General features: G+C 65.9%; 1 protein-coding gene across 1 annotated transcript in view; it reads left to right on the top strand.

Annotated features, from left to right (window-relative positions):
• The first annotated feature begins 1,061 nt into the window (after nucleotides 1-1,061).
• Nucleotides 1,062-15,502, top strand: part of OPLAH (5-oxoprolinase, ATP-hydrolysing) — a 44,311-nt gene continuing 29,870 nt past the window's right edge. The window contains exons 1-13 of the mRNA XM_037891775.2: nucleotides 1,062-1,461; nucleotides 2,427-2,618; nucleotides 5,977-6,091; nucleotides 6,383-6,506; nucleotides 6,837-7,032; nucleotides 7,436-7,601; nucleotides 7,868-8,006; nucleotides 9,816-9,883; nucleotides 9,964-10,232; nucleotides 10,838-10,950; nucleotides 11,761-11,931; nucleotides 12,347-12,484; nucleotides 15,214-15,352. Coding sequence (XP_037747703.1) covers nucleotides 1,288-1,461; nucleotides 2,427-2,618; nucleotides 5,977-6,091; nucleotides 6,383-6,506; nucleotides 6,837-7,032; nucleotides 7,436-7,601; nucleotides 7,868-8,006; nucleotides 9,816-9,883; nucleotides 9,964-10,232; nucleotides 10,838-10,950; nucleotides 11,761-11,931; nucleotides 12,347-12,484; nucleotides 15,214-15,352 — 2,004 coding nt within the window. The 5' untranslated portion in view covers nucleotides 1,062-1,287. The remainder of the gene's footprint in view (nucleotides 1,462-2,426; nucleotides 2,619-5,976; nucleotides 6,092-6,382; nucleotides 6,507-6,836; nucleotides 7,033-7,435; nucleotides 7,602-7,867; nucleotides 8,007-9,815; nucleotides 9,884-9,963; nucleotides 10,233-10,837; nucleotides 10,951-11,760; nucleotides 11,932-12,346; nucleotides 12,485-15,213; nucleotides 15,353-15,502) is intronic.

Here is a 15,502-nt window from a genome sequence, read left to right as displayed (position 1 = left end):
AGAAGAGGACAGGACAAGGAGTAATGGTCTCAAGTTGCAGTGGGGGAGATTTTAGTTGGATATTAGGAAAAACTTTTTCACTAGGAGGGTGGTGAAACACTGGAATGCGTTACCTAGGGAGGTGGTGGAATCTCCTTCCCTAGAAGTTTTTAAGGTCAAGCCTGACAAAGCCCTGGCTGGGATGATTTAATTGGGGATCGGTCCTGCTTTGAGCAGGGGGTTGGACTAGATGACCTCCTGAGGTCCCTTCCAACCCTGATATTCTATGATTTTATGATTCTATGACTTGCCCCCCACCTCCCCAGTCCTTAGATCTTGAGCTGGGAGATTTTTGTTCAGCTTCCCAAAGGAGAGGCTGGGAAGTCCATGTGGCTGGTATCAATGTCCTGGCAGTTGGATTTGCCACTGGCTTTTCAGAGGGTCCAGTGATATGGGAAACAAGACCCAGACAGCTGGGTGCCACCCACATCTATGTCTCTTCGCCTGCCTGGAGAGCATACAGCCGTTTCCCACTCCCAGGTAACAATGCAGCACACAGGGGAAACTGAGGCACACACAAGCCTCAAAATTATCACCGCGGCCCCCATTGGCACACGGGCTGCACGGGCTCAGACAGACTCCTGCAGCGCATTGCACCGACCGGGCCGCTCCCGCTGCCCTGGCTCCCGGTAACCCGCTCCGGGCGCCGGGCCGGGGCCAGGCGAGCCCCCTGCGCTCGGCGCTGCACTCGCGAATCGGTCGCGCAGCGGAGCCCAGCCCGTGCGGGCAGCGAGGGGCGAATTCTGGCCGGGACGCAGCGCCCCCTCGCGGCGTGGGCAGTCTCTCCAGGCCGGGCGGAGAAGCTCGCGTGGGCTGGAGCCGGCAGCGGGCTCGGCAGCCGCAGCGGTCGAAGCGCAGACGAGCCCCAGGGAGAGCCCCGCGCGCTCCCGGGTCCGCCGGAGGGCGCAGCGCAGCCGCCCCCCTGGTTCCCCCATCCAGCCTCGCCCCCTCCCCATGCAGCCCCGCCTCCTGGGCTCCCCGGCCAGGCCACAGCCCAGCCCCCCAGGAGCCCAGCCCTCGGCCCCGCGCCGCGGCTCTCCGGTGCCAGGCGGCGCAGGGGCGGGGCAGGGGGCGGGGAGCGGCGCTGGGCCGGGCTAAACCGGGGACCGGGAGCCGGACTCGACCGCTCCCCCCAGGGCTCGTGCGGTGCCCCCGCGGCTGCTTCTCTGCCCGGCCCTCTGGCTCCGGGGCTATCCCCGCACTTCCCCTGCGCCGTGCCCCCGGGCCGTGCCCCGCAGGGACCCAGCCATGGCCGTGCCAAGCCCCGGCAAGTTCCAGTTCGCCATCGACCGCGGGGGCACCTTCACCGACATCTTTGCCCGCTGCCCCGGGGGGCGCGTCCGCGTGATGAAGCTGCTGTCCGAGGACCCGGCCAACTACCGCGATGCGCCCACGGAAGGCATCCGCCGCATCCTGCAGGAGGTGAGGGGCCGGGCACGGGGCGGCCGGCAGTGCCGGGGGGAGCCGTTCACGGCCCTAGGATGGTCTGGGCTAGGAGCGGGCACTGCCCCCAGGGGCTCCGGAGACGGAGGTGCCCAGCCCCCTGCCTGGCAGCTGCATGCGCTGGCCCAGGCGCCGGGGGCATGGTGGGGCGCAGACGCTGCGCTGGAGCACCCCAGTGGGTCCGTTCGCTCCCCGCGGTCCCTTTGGCTCCTTTCCCCCCCGAGGCCCCGGCCAGCCCAGCGCACCGCCCAGGCCAGGAATGCACCTCAGCAGGTCGGAGCGGGCGCCGTCTGAGCAGCGTCCTGCCCCCGGCTGCCGCCAACCTGGCCCCAATAGCCCGGAGCAGACTGGGCAGCCTCTCGCCCTGTCTGTCTCTTGCACGTCCCGCTGCCAGGATCGCAGCAGCAGCCAGCAGCCCGCATCCTGCCCGTGGCTCTGGCCCGCAGAGTGAGCCTGGCCCATCTGGGAGGGGGTGGCCGTTTCTCCCTGGCCCATCTGGGAGGGGGTGGCCGTTTCTCCCTGGCCCAGTTTGATGCAGGAAGGGGGCGCGGTGTGTGACACCCTGAGGGGGGTGCTCCCCTGACAGATCTGTCATGGTGCGGGCCCAGCACCCCCTGTTCTCCCTAAGGGGGAGCTGCCTGGCCTGGCTTTGCCTGAGGGAGGGGAGACCTTGGTCGTGCTGGGTCATGGCTCATGAAGGGCCCCCAAGGTTAGAGCCCTGGGCTGGGAAGCCAGGCTCCTGGGGTGTTTCCAGCTCTTCCACTGGCTCACTGGATCACCTTGAACCAGTTCCTTCCCCTCTGAGCCTCAGTTTCCCCATCAGCGCTCTGGGGACAGTGACTCCCTTCTCCTGGGCTCATGGGCATGAGATGATCTGAGCTCCATGGAGGGGTGTTACTGGCTGTGGGAGGAGAGTGCCCCACAGTGACAGGAGCTTCCCCCAGGAATGCGGCATTCCCTTTCCCTGCGACCACCCCCTGGACACATCGCAGATAGAGTGGATCCGCATGGGGACCACGGTGGCCACCAACGCCCTGCTGGAGCGCAAGGGGGAGCGGATCGCCCTGCTGGTCACCAAGGGCTTCCGGGATCTCCTGCACATCGGCAACCAGGCTCGGCCCAGAATCTTTGACCTGGTGAGTCCCCAGCCCTGCCTCCTGTCTGTCTGCCTCTCCTGGGCCAGGCTGCTACTGCTGACATGACTTTGTGTGGCCTTGGGTGCCAAGTGTGGCCAGGGCAAGGAGCTCCTGGGTCCAGGAGCATCTGGAATCTGGGCAGGATTCTCCTGCATGCTCTGTCGCCGAGTAAACCAGCCCCCCACTGCCCTCAGGGCCCCTTTCCCACATGCCAGGGGCAGCCGGGCAGGGCGGGGTATGTGCTGCACCTGGCGATTGGCTGGCACAGTTTGAGCGCACGCTGAGTTGTTCCAGCCGGCGGGGCGCCCTCGTGAATCCAGCACGTGAGGCCCTGGGGGAGTCGCCCTTCGGGAGGGCCCTGTCCACTGACCCAGAGGATGTCCTTGGGAACCCAGATGTCCTTGGGAACCCAGTGCAAGGGGCCCATTGTTTGGAAGAAGCCTGGACTGGATTCCTCAGCTAATCTCTGGCTGCAGTACCCGCCTCCCTTTCTCTGCACTTGGCTGGCTGTGGGGCCACGTGGCAGCTGCGGCTGCTCCATCCCTCCCCACAGACCCTCCCAACTCTTGCTGTCAGTGCCTCTCCCCTGAGGCTCCCCTGCACTTTGTACATGGCCCGGGTTGAGCCTTTAATCCCTGGAAAAAGAAAAGGAGGACTTGTGGCACCTTAGAGACGAACCAATTTATTTGAGCATGAGCTTTCGTGAGCCACAGCTCACTTCTTCGGATGCATCCCAGAGCGCCCCAGTCCAGGCGCCTCCGCCACTGAGCACCCAGGGGTGGGGGTGGGGGTGGGGGGGGGGCAGGGCGGGTGTGTCCTGGCTGTCGGCTCTGGTGTCTGTTCTAGACGGGAGGGTCTAGACTAGGCCCACTGACTTCCTCCTGATGTGCCTCCCTTTGGGTACGTCCCCACAGCAAACACAGCCGCGGCAGCAAGCCTTGGCGCTGGTCAGCTGACTCGGGCCCCCGGGCTCCCCACACAGTGTAGACGTTTGGCCTTGGGCTGAAGGCTAGGAATCGAGACCCCCGTCCCGCCTCTGCTGGGTCTCAGGGCCTGGCTGCAGCCCGAGCGGGCGTAGTGCGGACCCAAGGCAGCTGCCCCGGGTCCTGAGATGGTGCCGCGGGTGTTTTGCTGTGTAGATGTGCCTTTAGCCTCTCTGGGGCGAGAGGGGTTAAACCAGGGGCGGGCAAACTTTTTGGCCTGAGGGCCACATCGGGTTTCAGAAATTGTACGGAGGGCCGGATAGGGGAGGCTGTGCCTCCCCAAACAGCCAGGCGTGGCCCAGCTCCTGCCACCTATCCGACCCCCCCCTTGCTTCTCGCCCGCTGATGGCCCCCCCAGGACTCCTGCCCCATCCAACCCCCGCATTCCCTGTCCCCTGACGCCCACCCCTCCGGGACCTCTGCCCCATCCACCCCTCCCTGTCCCCTGACTGCCCCCAGACCCCCCGCCCCTGAATGCCCCCGCCGCCCCATTCAACCCCCCCCTCCTTCCTGACTGCCTCCCCCTGGGACCCCTGCCCCCATTCAACCCCCCTGTTCCCTGCCCCCTGACCACCCCGACCCTGATCACACCCCTGCCCCCTGACCACCCCCCCGAACTCCCCTGCCCTCTATCCAACCCCCCGCTCTCTGCCCCCTCACCGCGCCGCCCAGAGCACCAGGTCAGGCAGCCCCGCCGCCCGTCTGGAGCTAGCCACTGACCGTGCAGCGCAGAGACCAGGTCAGGCAGCCGGGCCGCGCAGCACAGTGCACCGGGTCAGGCCGGGCTCTGCCGCTGCGCTGCCCCAGGAGCTCGCCGCCCCCATCCCAGAGCATCGCGCCGGTGGCCTAGTGAGCTGAGGCTGAGGAAGGGGGAACAGCAGGGGAGAGGCCAGGGTTAGCTTCCCAGGCCAGGTGCTCAGAGGCCGGGCAGGAGGGTGTCCCGGCGTCCCCGGGCGATGCTCTGGAACTGCTCCCTACGAAGCCGGCAGGACTCTGGGGCAGTCGCCTTTCTGTGAGCAGCCTGTCTGCAGGACACACAGCTCACCCGGCTTCCCCCTTCCTGGGTCTGACCTCGGAGCATTCAGCCTCCTCTGCCCCTCCGTGCGCTTCCCACAGCGAGTCCGCCCAGGCGGGGTCCTGGGGAAGCCAGAGGGTCCTGCCCCCCAACTTCGCAGTCAGACGTGACTCTCAGCCAGCCAGGAAAACAGAAGGTTTATTAGACGACAGGAACATGGTCTAACACAGAGCTTGTAGGTGCAGAGAACGGGACCCCTCAGCCGGGTCCATTTTGGGGGGCAGGGAGCCAGACAACCACGTCTGCCCTTCACTCAATGTCCCAGCCAGCCCCAAACTGAAACTCTCTCCAGCCTCTCCTCCTCTGGGCTTTCTCCCTTTCCCCGGGCCAGGAGGGCACCTGATCCCTTTGTTCTCCAACCCTTTAGCTCTCACCTTGCAGGGGGGAAGGGCCAGGCCATCAGTTGCCAGGAAACAGGGTGTCGGCCATTCTCTGTGTCCAGACCCCTGCACACACCTGCCCTCTAGGGCTCTGCAATGATCATACACCCTTACACCACCCCCTAGATACTTAAGAACTGCACAGGGGAAACTGAGGCACCCCCACACTATTCAGAGGAAACATTAAGAACAGTCCCGCTTCGTCACAGAGCGTCTTGCGGGCTGTGCTGTAGTTTGCCCACCCAGGTGTGACAACCCGGGACGCTGTGTTGGGAGAGAGCGATCAGAGCCCCGGAGCCCTGCGCAGCCGTTCCTGGTGGGGCCCTGACTGACGGCAGCAAGGAGCCGGGGCGGGGGGGGCAGGAGGGGCCTCCAGGACCACCTGGAAGAGGGGAGGAAATGAGGCTACTGAGGCTGAACCGGGGGCCTCACACACCAGGGGCTGGGCTGAGTCAGAGGGTCCTGGCGGGAGCAGGGCCTGGGGCTCGGCCCCTCGCCTGGGGCAGGCAGATGGTGGGCAGGGAGCCCACCCCAGTGGGCGGGAGTTGTGGGGAGCTGGGGCAGCGCAGAGAGACCTGGGTCAGTGGGGTGCGGCAGGACGTGGCGGGCGGGGCTGCATAGGCAGCAGCCTCACACCGGAAGCGGGGACCGCAATGCACCCCCCCAGCCCCCGAGGGTTGGAGGGTGGGGGATGGCAGCAGGGGACTGGAGTGAAATGCAGCAAGGCGGGGGAGGATCAGCCCCCAGCCCCCCCCCAGCTTTGCCCTGGCGGCCACCTGGGGGTGGGCGGGACGAGAGCCAATCCCTGGGTCTGCCCTGGACCATGCGGGGGCGCATGCGACTGGCCCTGCCCTAGGGCTGGTCTCCACACTCCAGCCCCCCAGCCTGGCAGTGACCGGGCCCCTCTGTCGGGTCCCCAGGCGGTGGCAATGCCCGAGGTGCTGTATGAGGAGGTGGTCGAGGTGGACGAGCGGCTGATCCTGCACCATGCCAGCTGCCAGCTCCCCGGGGCCGACCCCGGCCAGGCGCTCCCAGGTTGGTGTTTGGAGCCAGGCGGAGGGGGGAAGTCAGGGCCGGCTGGACCAGGCCCGCTGCGTACCCAGGGCAGCGCCATGGAAGGGGTTCAGCCTGTGTCCCTTTGGTGTCTCCCCAATTACCCCTCCCCTCCCCCCCGCTCCCTGTCCTCAGCCAGTCCCCTCCCCACATTGCCCTGCTCTCTGTCCCTCTGCCCCATGGCCTCTGCGGGGGGGTGGGTGGGGGGAAGCGGGATTGGGGATGCGGTTTGCAGGCGTGGGCCCCTCTACCGTGGCTCCATCCCCTCCCCAGGCGTGACGGGGGATTCGCTGGTGGTGCAGCGCCCCGTGGACCTGGCCGCGCTGCGGAGAGACCTGCAGCGGCTGCTGGCGCAGGGGATCCGGAGCCTGGCCGTGGTGCTCCTGCACTCCTATGCGTGAGTTCCTCCGCGTGGGCGCTGGGCCCCACCCCACTCGCGGTGCTCAGAGCCAGCCGGGGCTGGAGCCTGCACCTCCAAAACCTGGGGAACAGGTCAGCCTTGTGCACCCCCACGCTGGGCACTGCACCCGGCTTGGTGCCCCACCAGCCCCCTGCTCAGCTGCTAGCATGGCCCTGCCCCAGGGGGCTGGGGAGCTCTCCTATCTGGCTTTGGGCGGGGGTGCCTTGCTCTGGGGAAACTGGCGCCCCGGTGATTGCCGTATGGCTGGGGCAGCCCCGGCCCCACGGCTCTCCCCAGTCCCCTGACTCTTCTCTTTCTCCCTGGCAGCTGGCCAGCCCATGAGCAGCAAGTGGGGGCCCTGGCCCAGGAGCTGGGCTTCCAGCACGTGTCTCTGTCATCCTCGGTGATGCCCATGGTGCGGGTGGTGCCACGTGGGTACACCACCTGTGCCGATGCCTACCTGACCCCCTGCATTCGCCGCTACCTCGATGGCTTCTGCGCCAGCTTCACCCAGCAACTCCAGGTGAGCATGGCGGCACATCGCCTCCAGGGGCCTGCCATGCCCTGATTGCCCCAGAGGCTGGGCGGGCGTTGCCCTGAACAGCCCCCTGGCGCTGCCCCACCAACCCAGGCAGACGTGGCTCTTCTCGCCTCCCCACACGGCCACCCCCGCTCCTCCACATGGACTCATCTGCTCCCCTCTTCTGCGCCTGGTCCGTGTCCCGTGCCAGGGCCCTCTCCCTGCCTGGGCACGTCCCAGAGCCCCTCACCTGGCTCCATCCTCTGTCCCAGGGCCCGTCCCGGTTCTGCCTTGTGAACCTGGCTGGGGACCCTGGTTCCCGTTCTGCCTCCTGCCCTCGGTCCATGCAGGGCCCCTCATCCCACCTGGCTCCAGGCTCACCTGCTCTCTCTGGCTCCCTCTGCAGGACACCCAGGTGCTCTTCATGCGCTCCGACGGGGGCCTGACCCCCATGGGGCAGTTCAGTGGCTCCCGGGCCATCCTGTCTGGCCCCGCTGGCGGCGTTGTGGGCTACGCGATCACCACCTACAGCCAGGAGGACGGGCAGCCTGTGATCGGCTTCGACATGGGAGGTGGGTGCCGCCTGCAGGGGGGTCTCTCCCTGTGACTGGGGAGGGTCTGAGCTCCTTTGCACATGGCAGGGGGACCCTGGCTCCCCCAGATGGACTCCCCCAGGGCGGGTGAGGCCCTGCGCTGGGAGGGCGGGCGGGGAAGCTGGGATGTTGCCCTGCCCCGGGCAGGCTGCAGGCCCTGGGGATGGAGCTGGCTGCATGGAGCCAGCTCTGAGCCAGGCCCTGGCTGGGGCCTGGGGCAAGCGGCTGAGCTGTGAGTCCCGCAGGCACCTCGACGGATGTCAGCCGCTACGCCGGCGAGTACGAGCATGTCTTCGAGGCGACCACGGCTGGGATCAGCATCCAGGCCCCCCAGCTGGACATCAACACCGTGGCGGCCGGCGGAGGCTCCATGCTCTTCTTCCGGTGGGTGCCTGCCTGCGGCCGTGCCCCCGCACAGCCCCTTCCCTGGCCTGCCGCTCCTGGGGAGCCTTCCCCCAGCGGTGGGGTTCAGGGACCCCGGCTGGCTCGGGGGGGGCTCGAACAGCCAGTCCTGCTGCTGTGGCACCTGACTCCCCTTACACAGGGGGTGAGCCTCCCACATCCCTCCGTGGCAGCCACTCCAGGCCTAGCAGCCCCAGTCCTGCTTGTGGGCCAGGAGAGGCCCTCGAGTGCGGGGTTGGGGCTGGGAGCCGAATGGCAAGGGCACTGTGGGGCTGGCTCTGGGGGTGCTTCGCCTGCTGCTCAAGGGACTGTTTGGGCCTTGCGCTCTGAGCCCGAGGGGCTGTGCTTTGTCTGAGCTTCAGCATCCGGCCCCTGGACATCGGCCACTCCTGGCTCGCAGCAGAGCCGGCCTGGTTCCAGCCCCGTCCCGGCTCCTTCTCCCCTCCCCACACTGGGGTGTAACGTTGGCACCCCACCAGCTAAGCAGTGTCAGGGCAGCTCTGAGACCTACACGCACTCGGCTACTGCTGGGAGGGGTGCTGCACCCCATTTCCCCTCAACAGGGGGCGCTCTCCCCTGTGTCAGCGGAGACCCCGATGCCCCAGCCTGGCGCTAGGGGCGTGTGCTGCCGGGGGGAGGGCTCAGTAGGGGGCGCTCTCCCCCGGGTCTGTCCCCGATGCCCCAGCCTGGCGCTAGGGGCATGTGCTGCCGGGCGGGGGGGGGCTCTGTAGGGGGCGCTCTCCCCCGGGTCTGTCCCCGATGCCCCAGTCTGGCGCTAGAGGCGTGTGCTGCCGGGCGGGGGCTCAGTAGGGGGCGCTCTCCCCCAGGTCTGTCCCCGATGCCCCAGCCTGGCGCTAGGGGTGTGTGCTGCCGGGGGGGGGGGGGGAAGCTCAGTAGGGGGCGCTCTCTCCCAGGTCTGTCTCCGATGCCCCAGCCTGGCGCTAGGGGCGTGTGCTGCCGGGGGGGGGGGAAGCTCAGTAGGGGGCGCTCACCCCCGGGTCTGTCCCCGATGCCCCAGCCTGGCGCTAGGGGCGTGTGCTGCCGGGGGGGGGGGGAAGCTCAGTAGGGGGCGCTCTCTCCCAGGTCTGTCTCCGATGCCCCAGCCTGGCGCTAGGGGCGTGTGCTGCCGGGGGGGGGGGCGCAGTAGGGGGCGCTCTCCCCCAGGTCTGTCCCCGATGCCCCAGCCTGGCGCTAAGGGCATGTGCTGCCGGGGGGGGGGGAAGCTCAGTAGGGGGCGCTCTCTCCCAGGTCTGTCTCCGATGCCCCAGCCTGGCGCTAGGGGCGTGTGCTGCCGGGGGGGGGTTCAGTAGGGGGCGCTCTCCCCCAGGTCTGTCCCCGATGCCCCAGCCTGGCGCTAGGGGTGTGTGCTGCCGGGGGGGGGGGGGCGGAAGCTCAGTAGGGGGCGCTCTCTCCCAGGTCTGTCTCCGATGCCCCAGCCTGGCGCTAGGGGCGTGTGCTGCCGGGGGGGGGGGGGTTCAGTAGGGCGCGCTCTCCCCCGGGTCTGTCCCCGATGCCCCAGCCTGGCGCTAGGGGCACGTAACGGGGCTCCTGACCCTTTGTGTTAATTGGAGATCTCCTGGTACTTCCCGGGGCTGGCGCGTGACCCGCACTGTCCCTGCCTGGGTCTGATCTAGGTCACTCTTTTCCTCCCTCTTGGCCATGTGCCCTCAGCTGGGCACAGGGTTCTCCTTCACTCCCTGCCCCGAACTGCAGGGCGATGCCGCCGCAGGGGGCTCCCGTGCCTGCCCGGGGCCATGCTGCAGTAACGCCTCCCCCTTCTCTCCCCACCAGGTCCGGGCTGTTTGTGGTTGGTCCCGAGTCCGCAGGGGCCCATCCTGGCCCCGCCTGCTACAGGAAGGGTGAGGCCGAGGCTCTGCTGTGCCGGGGCGTGTCTGGGTGGGCTGGCGAGTGTCAGCGACTGACCCCCTTGTCCTTGCAGGGGGGCCCCTGACAGTGACTGATGCCAACCTTTGTCTGGGCCGCCTGCTGCCCCATTACTTCCCCCACATCTTTGGGCCGGGTGAGGACCAGCCGCTCTCGCGGGACGCCGCCCTGCAGGGCTTCCAGGAGCTCACTGCCCGCGTGAACGCCTTCCCGGCCAGCCAGGCGCTGGGCCCCCACCCCTCTCTCACTGTGGAGGAGGTGGCCATGGGCTTCATCCAGGTGGCCAACGAGGCCATGTGCCGGCCCATCCGCTCCCTGACCCAGGTAGGGGCGGGGCAGTGCTGCAGCCCATCAGCCCCAGGATGGTGACATCTGCCCCCTCGTCTGCCCGGAGTCGGCAGGGCACCTCCCCCCACCCCGGGAAAATGCCCAGGAGTCCCCCACCCCTGCTCCCCTGCCAGCACTGGGAGCAGAGCCAGGGGCTGTGCATGGACAGCTCCTGGCTCTGCCGGGGCCCCGGCGCTCCCCGGTGTTACGCGCAGAGCTGAGCCCGGGGAAGGCTCAGGCCAGGCTGGTGACTCTGGCCAAGTGCAGCCCCATCCTGCCTGCGGGAGAGAGAAGGTTCCCCAGGACTTGTTCCTGGGGGTGGGGAAGGTTTCCTGGGGCTCGCTCTCAGTTCCCTGGCTGGGGGTGGGGGTGGTTCCTGGCTCTTGCCGGGGGGGCTCAGTTCCTGGGGGTGGGGGCGGGGAGGGGTTGGTTCCCTGGGTCTGGTCCGGGGCGGGGAGCTCTGTTCCCCAGGGGGGTTGGTTCCCTGGGTCTCGCCTGGGCAGGGGGGCTCTGTTTCCCGGGGGAGGGGTTGGGTCCCTGAGCTGGGGCGGAGGGGCTCGGTTTGATGTCCCTGTGGGTGACGCTTCCTCTGGTTCTGGCAGGCGAGGGGCCACGATACCTCGCGCCACATGCTGGCCTGCTTCGGGGGCGCGGGAGGGCAGCACGCCTGCGCCATTGCCCGGGCGCTGGGCATGAAGAGGGTGTTCATTCACAAGTGCGTACCGGGGAGCAGGGCCGGGCGCTGGGAGCGGGGGGATGGGGGGAGCTGGGCACTGGGAGAGGGGGGATGGGGGGAGCTGGGCTGGGGGCTGGGAGTGGGGGGATGGGGGGAGCTGGGCCGGGCACTGGGAGCGGGGGGCTGGGGGGAGCTGGGGGCTGGGAGTGGGGGGAGCTGGGAGTGGGGGGATGGGGGGAGCAGGGCCGGGCGCTGGGAGTGGGGGGACGGGGGGAACTGGGCCGGGCACTGAGCGGGGGAACATGGGGGGAACTGGGCCGGGCGCTGGGAGTGGGGGGCTGGGGGGAGAAGGGCCGCGCGCTGGGAGTGGGGGGACGGGGGGAGCTGGGCCGGGCGCTGGGAGTGGGGGGAGCTGGGCCGGGCGCTGGGAGTGGGGGGAGCTGGGCTGGGCGCTGGGAGTGGGGGGACGGGGGGAGCTGGGCCGGGCGCTGGGAGTGGGGGGCTGGGGGGAGCTGGGCTGGGCACTGAGCGGGGGAACCTGGGGGGAACTGGGCCGGGCGCTGGGAATGGGGGGATGGGCGGAGCAGGGCCGGGCGCTGGGAGTGGGGGAAGCAGGGCTGGGCGCTGGGAGTGGGGGGACGGGGGGAGCTGGGCCGGGCACTGAGCGTGGGAACCTGGGGGGAGCTGGGCCGGGCGCTGGAAGTGGGGGACAGGGGGGAGCCTGTGGTTCCTGCGTAGCTGGACCCGCGCCCTGGGACCGGCCAGGGGCCGCTCTGCCCGGCTCAGGGTGCCCCCCGCCGCGTTGCCCTGAGGACCGAGCCGGCGCCCTCACGCCGGGTCTCCTTGCAGGCACAGCGGGATCCTGTCGGCCTACGGCCTGGCCCTGGCGGACGTGGTGCACGAGGCCCAGGAGCCCTGCTCCCTGCACTACGGGCCCCAGGCCTATGCCCAGCTGGACGAGCGCCTGGCGGTGCTGGAGACCGAGTGTGTGCGGGCCCTGCAGGCCCAGGGCTTCCCCAGGTACCCGCCCCACTGGCCCAGGGCTGCCCACCGGGGTCTGGAGCTGGGGCTGGGGTGCTGCCGGCTGGCCGCCCCGAGGAGGAAACACTGGGTGCTGCGGGGATCAGGAGGGGCCCGTCACCCTCCGCCCCGGGGTTTGCATCAGCACCTCCCACTGCTTTCTCCGGGCGGGCAGGTGCGGGTTCCTGGATGGGGGGCGGGCTCTTGGGGGGTGGGCAGATGGGCTCTCTAGCACTCAGCAGGCAGGCGGGCTTTCGGGGGGGGGGCGGGCTCTCTGGCGGGGGGACGGGCTCTCGGGGGAGGGGGGCGGGGGAGCTTTCAGGGGCGCGGGTCGGCTCTCTAACACGCAGCAGGCGGGTGGGCTCTCTGTCTAGAAAAAGCCCCTCCCCACAGCTAACGCCCCCTCCCCACCCAGGTCTCAGATCCGCACGGAGCCCTTCCTGCACCTGCGCTATGAACGCACAGACTGTGCCCTCATGTGCTCGGCCAAGGGGCACCCGGCCACGTCCGATTCCTGCCGGGCCGGGGACTTCCACGCCGCCTTCTCCAGCAGGTGGGTGTCCCTTGCCCCACGCAGGGGCCTGGGCCTCTCCTTCCCCCTGGCAGCACTGGGGCTGCGGCTGCCATCCCTTCGGGCAGGGGCCTGCCTAGGCCCTGGGGGGAGGAGTTGCTGCCCTGTGCTTCTCCCAGAACGACTGATGTGCACCGTGGCATGATCCTGGGGGCCCAGGGGTTAATCACAGAATCATAGAAGATCAGGGTTGGAAGGGACCTCAGGAGGTCATCTAGTCCAACCCCCTGCTCAAAGCAGGACCGATCCCCGACTAAATCATCCCAGCCAGGGCTTTGTCAAGCCTGACCTTAAAAACCTCTAAGGAAGGAGATTCCACCACCTCCCTAGGTAACGCATTCCAGTGTTTCACCACCCTCCTAGTGAAAAAGTTTTTCCTAATATCCAACCTAAACCTCCCCCACTGCAACTTGAGACCATTACTCCTCGTTCTGTCATCTGCTACCACTGAGAACAGTCTAGATCCATCCTCCTTGGAACCCCCTTTCAGGTAGTTGAAAGCAGATATCTAATCCCCCCTCATTCTTTTCTTCTGCAGACTAAACAATCCCAGCTCCCTCAGCCTCTCCTCAGAAGTCATGTGTTCCAGTCCCCTAATCATTTTTGTTGCCCTCAGCTGGACTCTTTCCAATTTTTCCACATCCTTCTTGTAGTGTGGGGCCCAAAACTGGACACAGTACTCCAGATGAGGCCTCACCAATGTCGAATAGAGGGGAACGATCACGTCCCTCGATCTGCTCGCTATGCCCCTACTTATACATCCCAAAATGCCATTGGCCTTCTTGGCAACAAGGGCACACTGCTGACTCCTATCCAGCTTCTCGTCCACTGTCACCCCTAGGTCCTTTTCCGCAGAACTGCTGCCGAGCCATTCGGTCCCTAGTCTGTAGCGGTGCATGGGATTCTTCCATCCTAAGTGCAGGACTCTGCATTTGTCCTTGTTGAACCTCATCAGATTTCTTTTGGCCCAATCCTCCAATTTGTCTAGGTCCCTCTGTACCTATCCCTCCCCTCCAGCATATCTACCTCTCCTCCCAGTTTAGTGTCATCTGCAAACTTGCTGAGGGTGCAATCCACGCCATCCTCCAGATCATTAATGAAGATATTGAACAAAACTGGCCCGAGGACCGACCCTTGGGGCACTCCACTTGATACCGGCTGCCAACTAGACATGGAGCCATTGATCACTACCCGTTGAGCCCGACAATCTAGCCAGCTTTCTATCCACCTTATAGTCCATTCATCCAGCCCATACTTCTTTTAACTTACTGGCAAGAATACTGTGGGAGACCGTGTCAAAAGCTTTGCTAAAGTCAAGGAACAACACGTCCACTGCTTTCCCCTCATCCCTAGAGCCAGTTATCTCAGCACAGAAGGCAATTAGATTAGTGAGGCATGACTTGCCCTTGGTGAATCCATGCTGACTGTTCCTGATCACTTTCCTCTCGTGTAAGTGCTTCAGAATTGATTCCTTGAGGACCTGCTCCATGATTTTTCCAGGGACTGAGGTGAGGCTGATTGGCCTGTAGTTCCCTGGATCCTCCTCCTTCCCTTTTTTAAAGATGGGCACTACATTAGCCTTTTTCCAGTCGTCCGGGACTTCCCCGGATCGCCATGAGTTTTCAAAGATAATGGCCAATGGCTCTGCAATCACATCCGCCAACTCCTTTAGCACCCTCGGTTGCAGCGCATCCGGCCCCATGGACTTGTGCTCGTCCAGCTTTTCTAAATAGTCTCTAACCACCTCTTTCTCCACAGAGGGCTGGTCACCTCCTCCCCATGCTGTGCTGCCCAGTGCAGCAGTCTGGGAGCTGACCTTGTTCGTGAAGACAGAGGCAAAAAAAGCATTGAGTACATTAGCTTTTTCCACATCCTCTGTCACTAGGTTGCCTCCCCCATTCAGTAAGGGGCCCACACTTTCCTTGACTTTCTTCTTGTTGCCAACATACCTGAAGAAACCCTTCTTGTTACTCTCAACATCTGTTGCTAGCTGCAACTCCAGGTGTGATTTGGCCTTCCTGATTTCACTCCTGCATGCCCGAGCAATATTTTTATACTCATCCCTGGTCATTTGTCCAATCTTCCACTTCTTGTAAGCCTCTTTTTTGTGTTTAAGATCAGCAAGGATTTCACTGTTAAGCCAAGCTGGTCGCCTGCCATATTTACTATTCTTTCTCCACATAGGGATGGTTTGTTTCTGCAACCTCAATAAGGATTCTTTAAAATACAGCCAGCTCTCCTGGGATGATTTAGTTGGGGATTGGTCCTTCTTTGAGCAGAGGGTTGGACTAGATGACCTCCTGAGGTCCCTTCCAACCCTGATATTCTATGATTCTATGACTCCTTTCCCACTCATGTTATTCTCCCAAGGGATCCTGCCCATCAGTTCCCTGAGGGAGTCAAAGTCTGCTTTACTGAAGTCCAGGGTCCGTATTCTGCTGCTTTCCTTTCTTCCTTGTGTCAGGATCCTGAACTCGACCATCTCATGGTCACTGGGCACCTGAGGGTTAATGGGCAGCAACTGCCCAGGGCTCGCTGGAGACTTGCCTTGTGTCTGCCAGGCCACTGCCCCTGACCCACCTGTGGCCCAGAGGAGCCCTGCCTTGCAAGGGGTGCAGCGGGGCTTGTTCTCAGCCACGTGCCGGGCTGGTGGGCGTCTCTGCAGCCCCGGTGCAGCGTGTGTCTGGGGTAACGGCTGCCTGGCCCTGCAGGTACCTGAAAGAGTTTGGCTTCACCATCCCCGGGCGCCCTGTGGTGGTGGATGATGTGCGGGTGCGAGGCACGGGCAGCACCGGGATTGGTCAGGACGAGCCAGTTGCGGCCAGCGGCAGACCTGCCCGTGTGGAGACGGTGAGACCCAGGGAGCAGCGCTCTCCTGCCCCGCCGTGAGCGCCCCCCACCCTGGGGCAGTGGAGAGGGGGTCGCTCCCTCCATGCCTAGGGGCAGGTGGGCTCTGGGATGGGGCAGCACCTCTCCCAGGGCAATCCCACAATGCCCCTG

Source organism: Chelonia mydas, chromosome 2 (genome assembly GCF_015237465.2).
Source record: "Chelonia mydas isolate rCheMyd1 chromosome 2, rCheMyd1.pri.v2, whole genome shotgun sequence".
NCBI classification, from domain to species: Eukaryota; Metazoa; Chordata; order Testudines; family Cheloniidae; genus Chelonia; species Chelonia mydas.
This window is presented reverse-complemented; position numbering and strand designations above follow the sequence as displayed.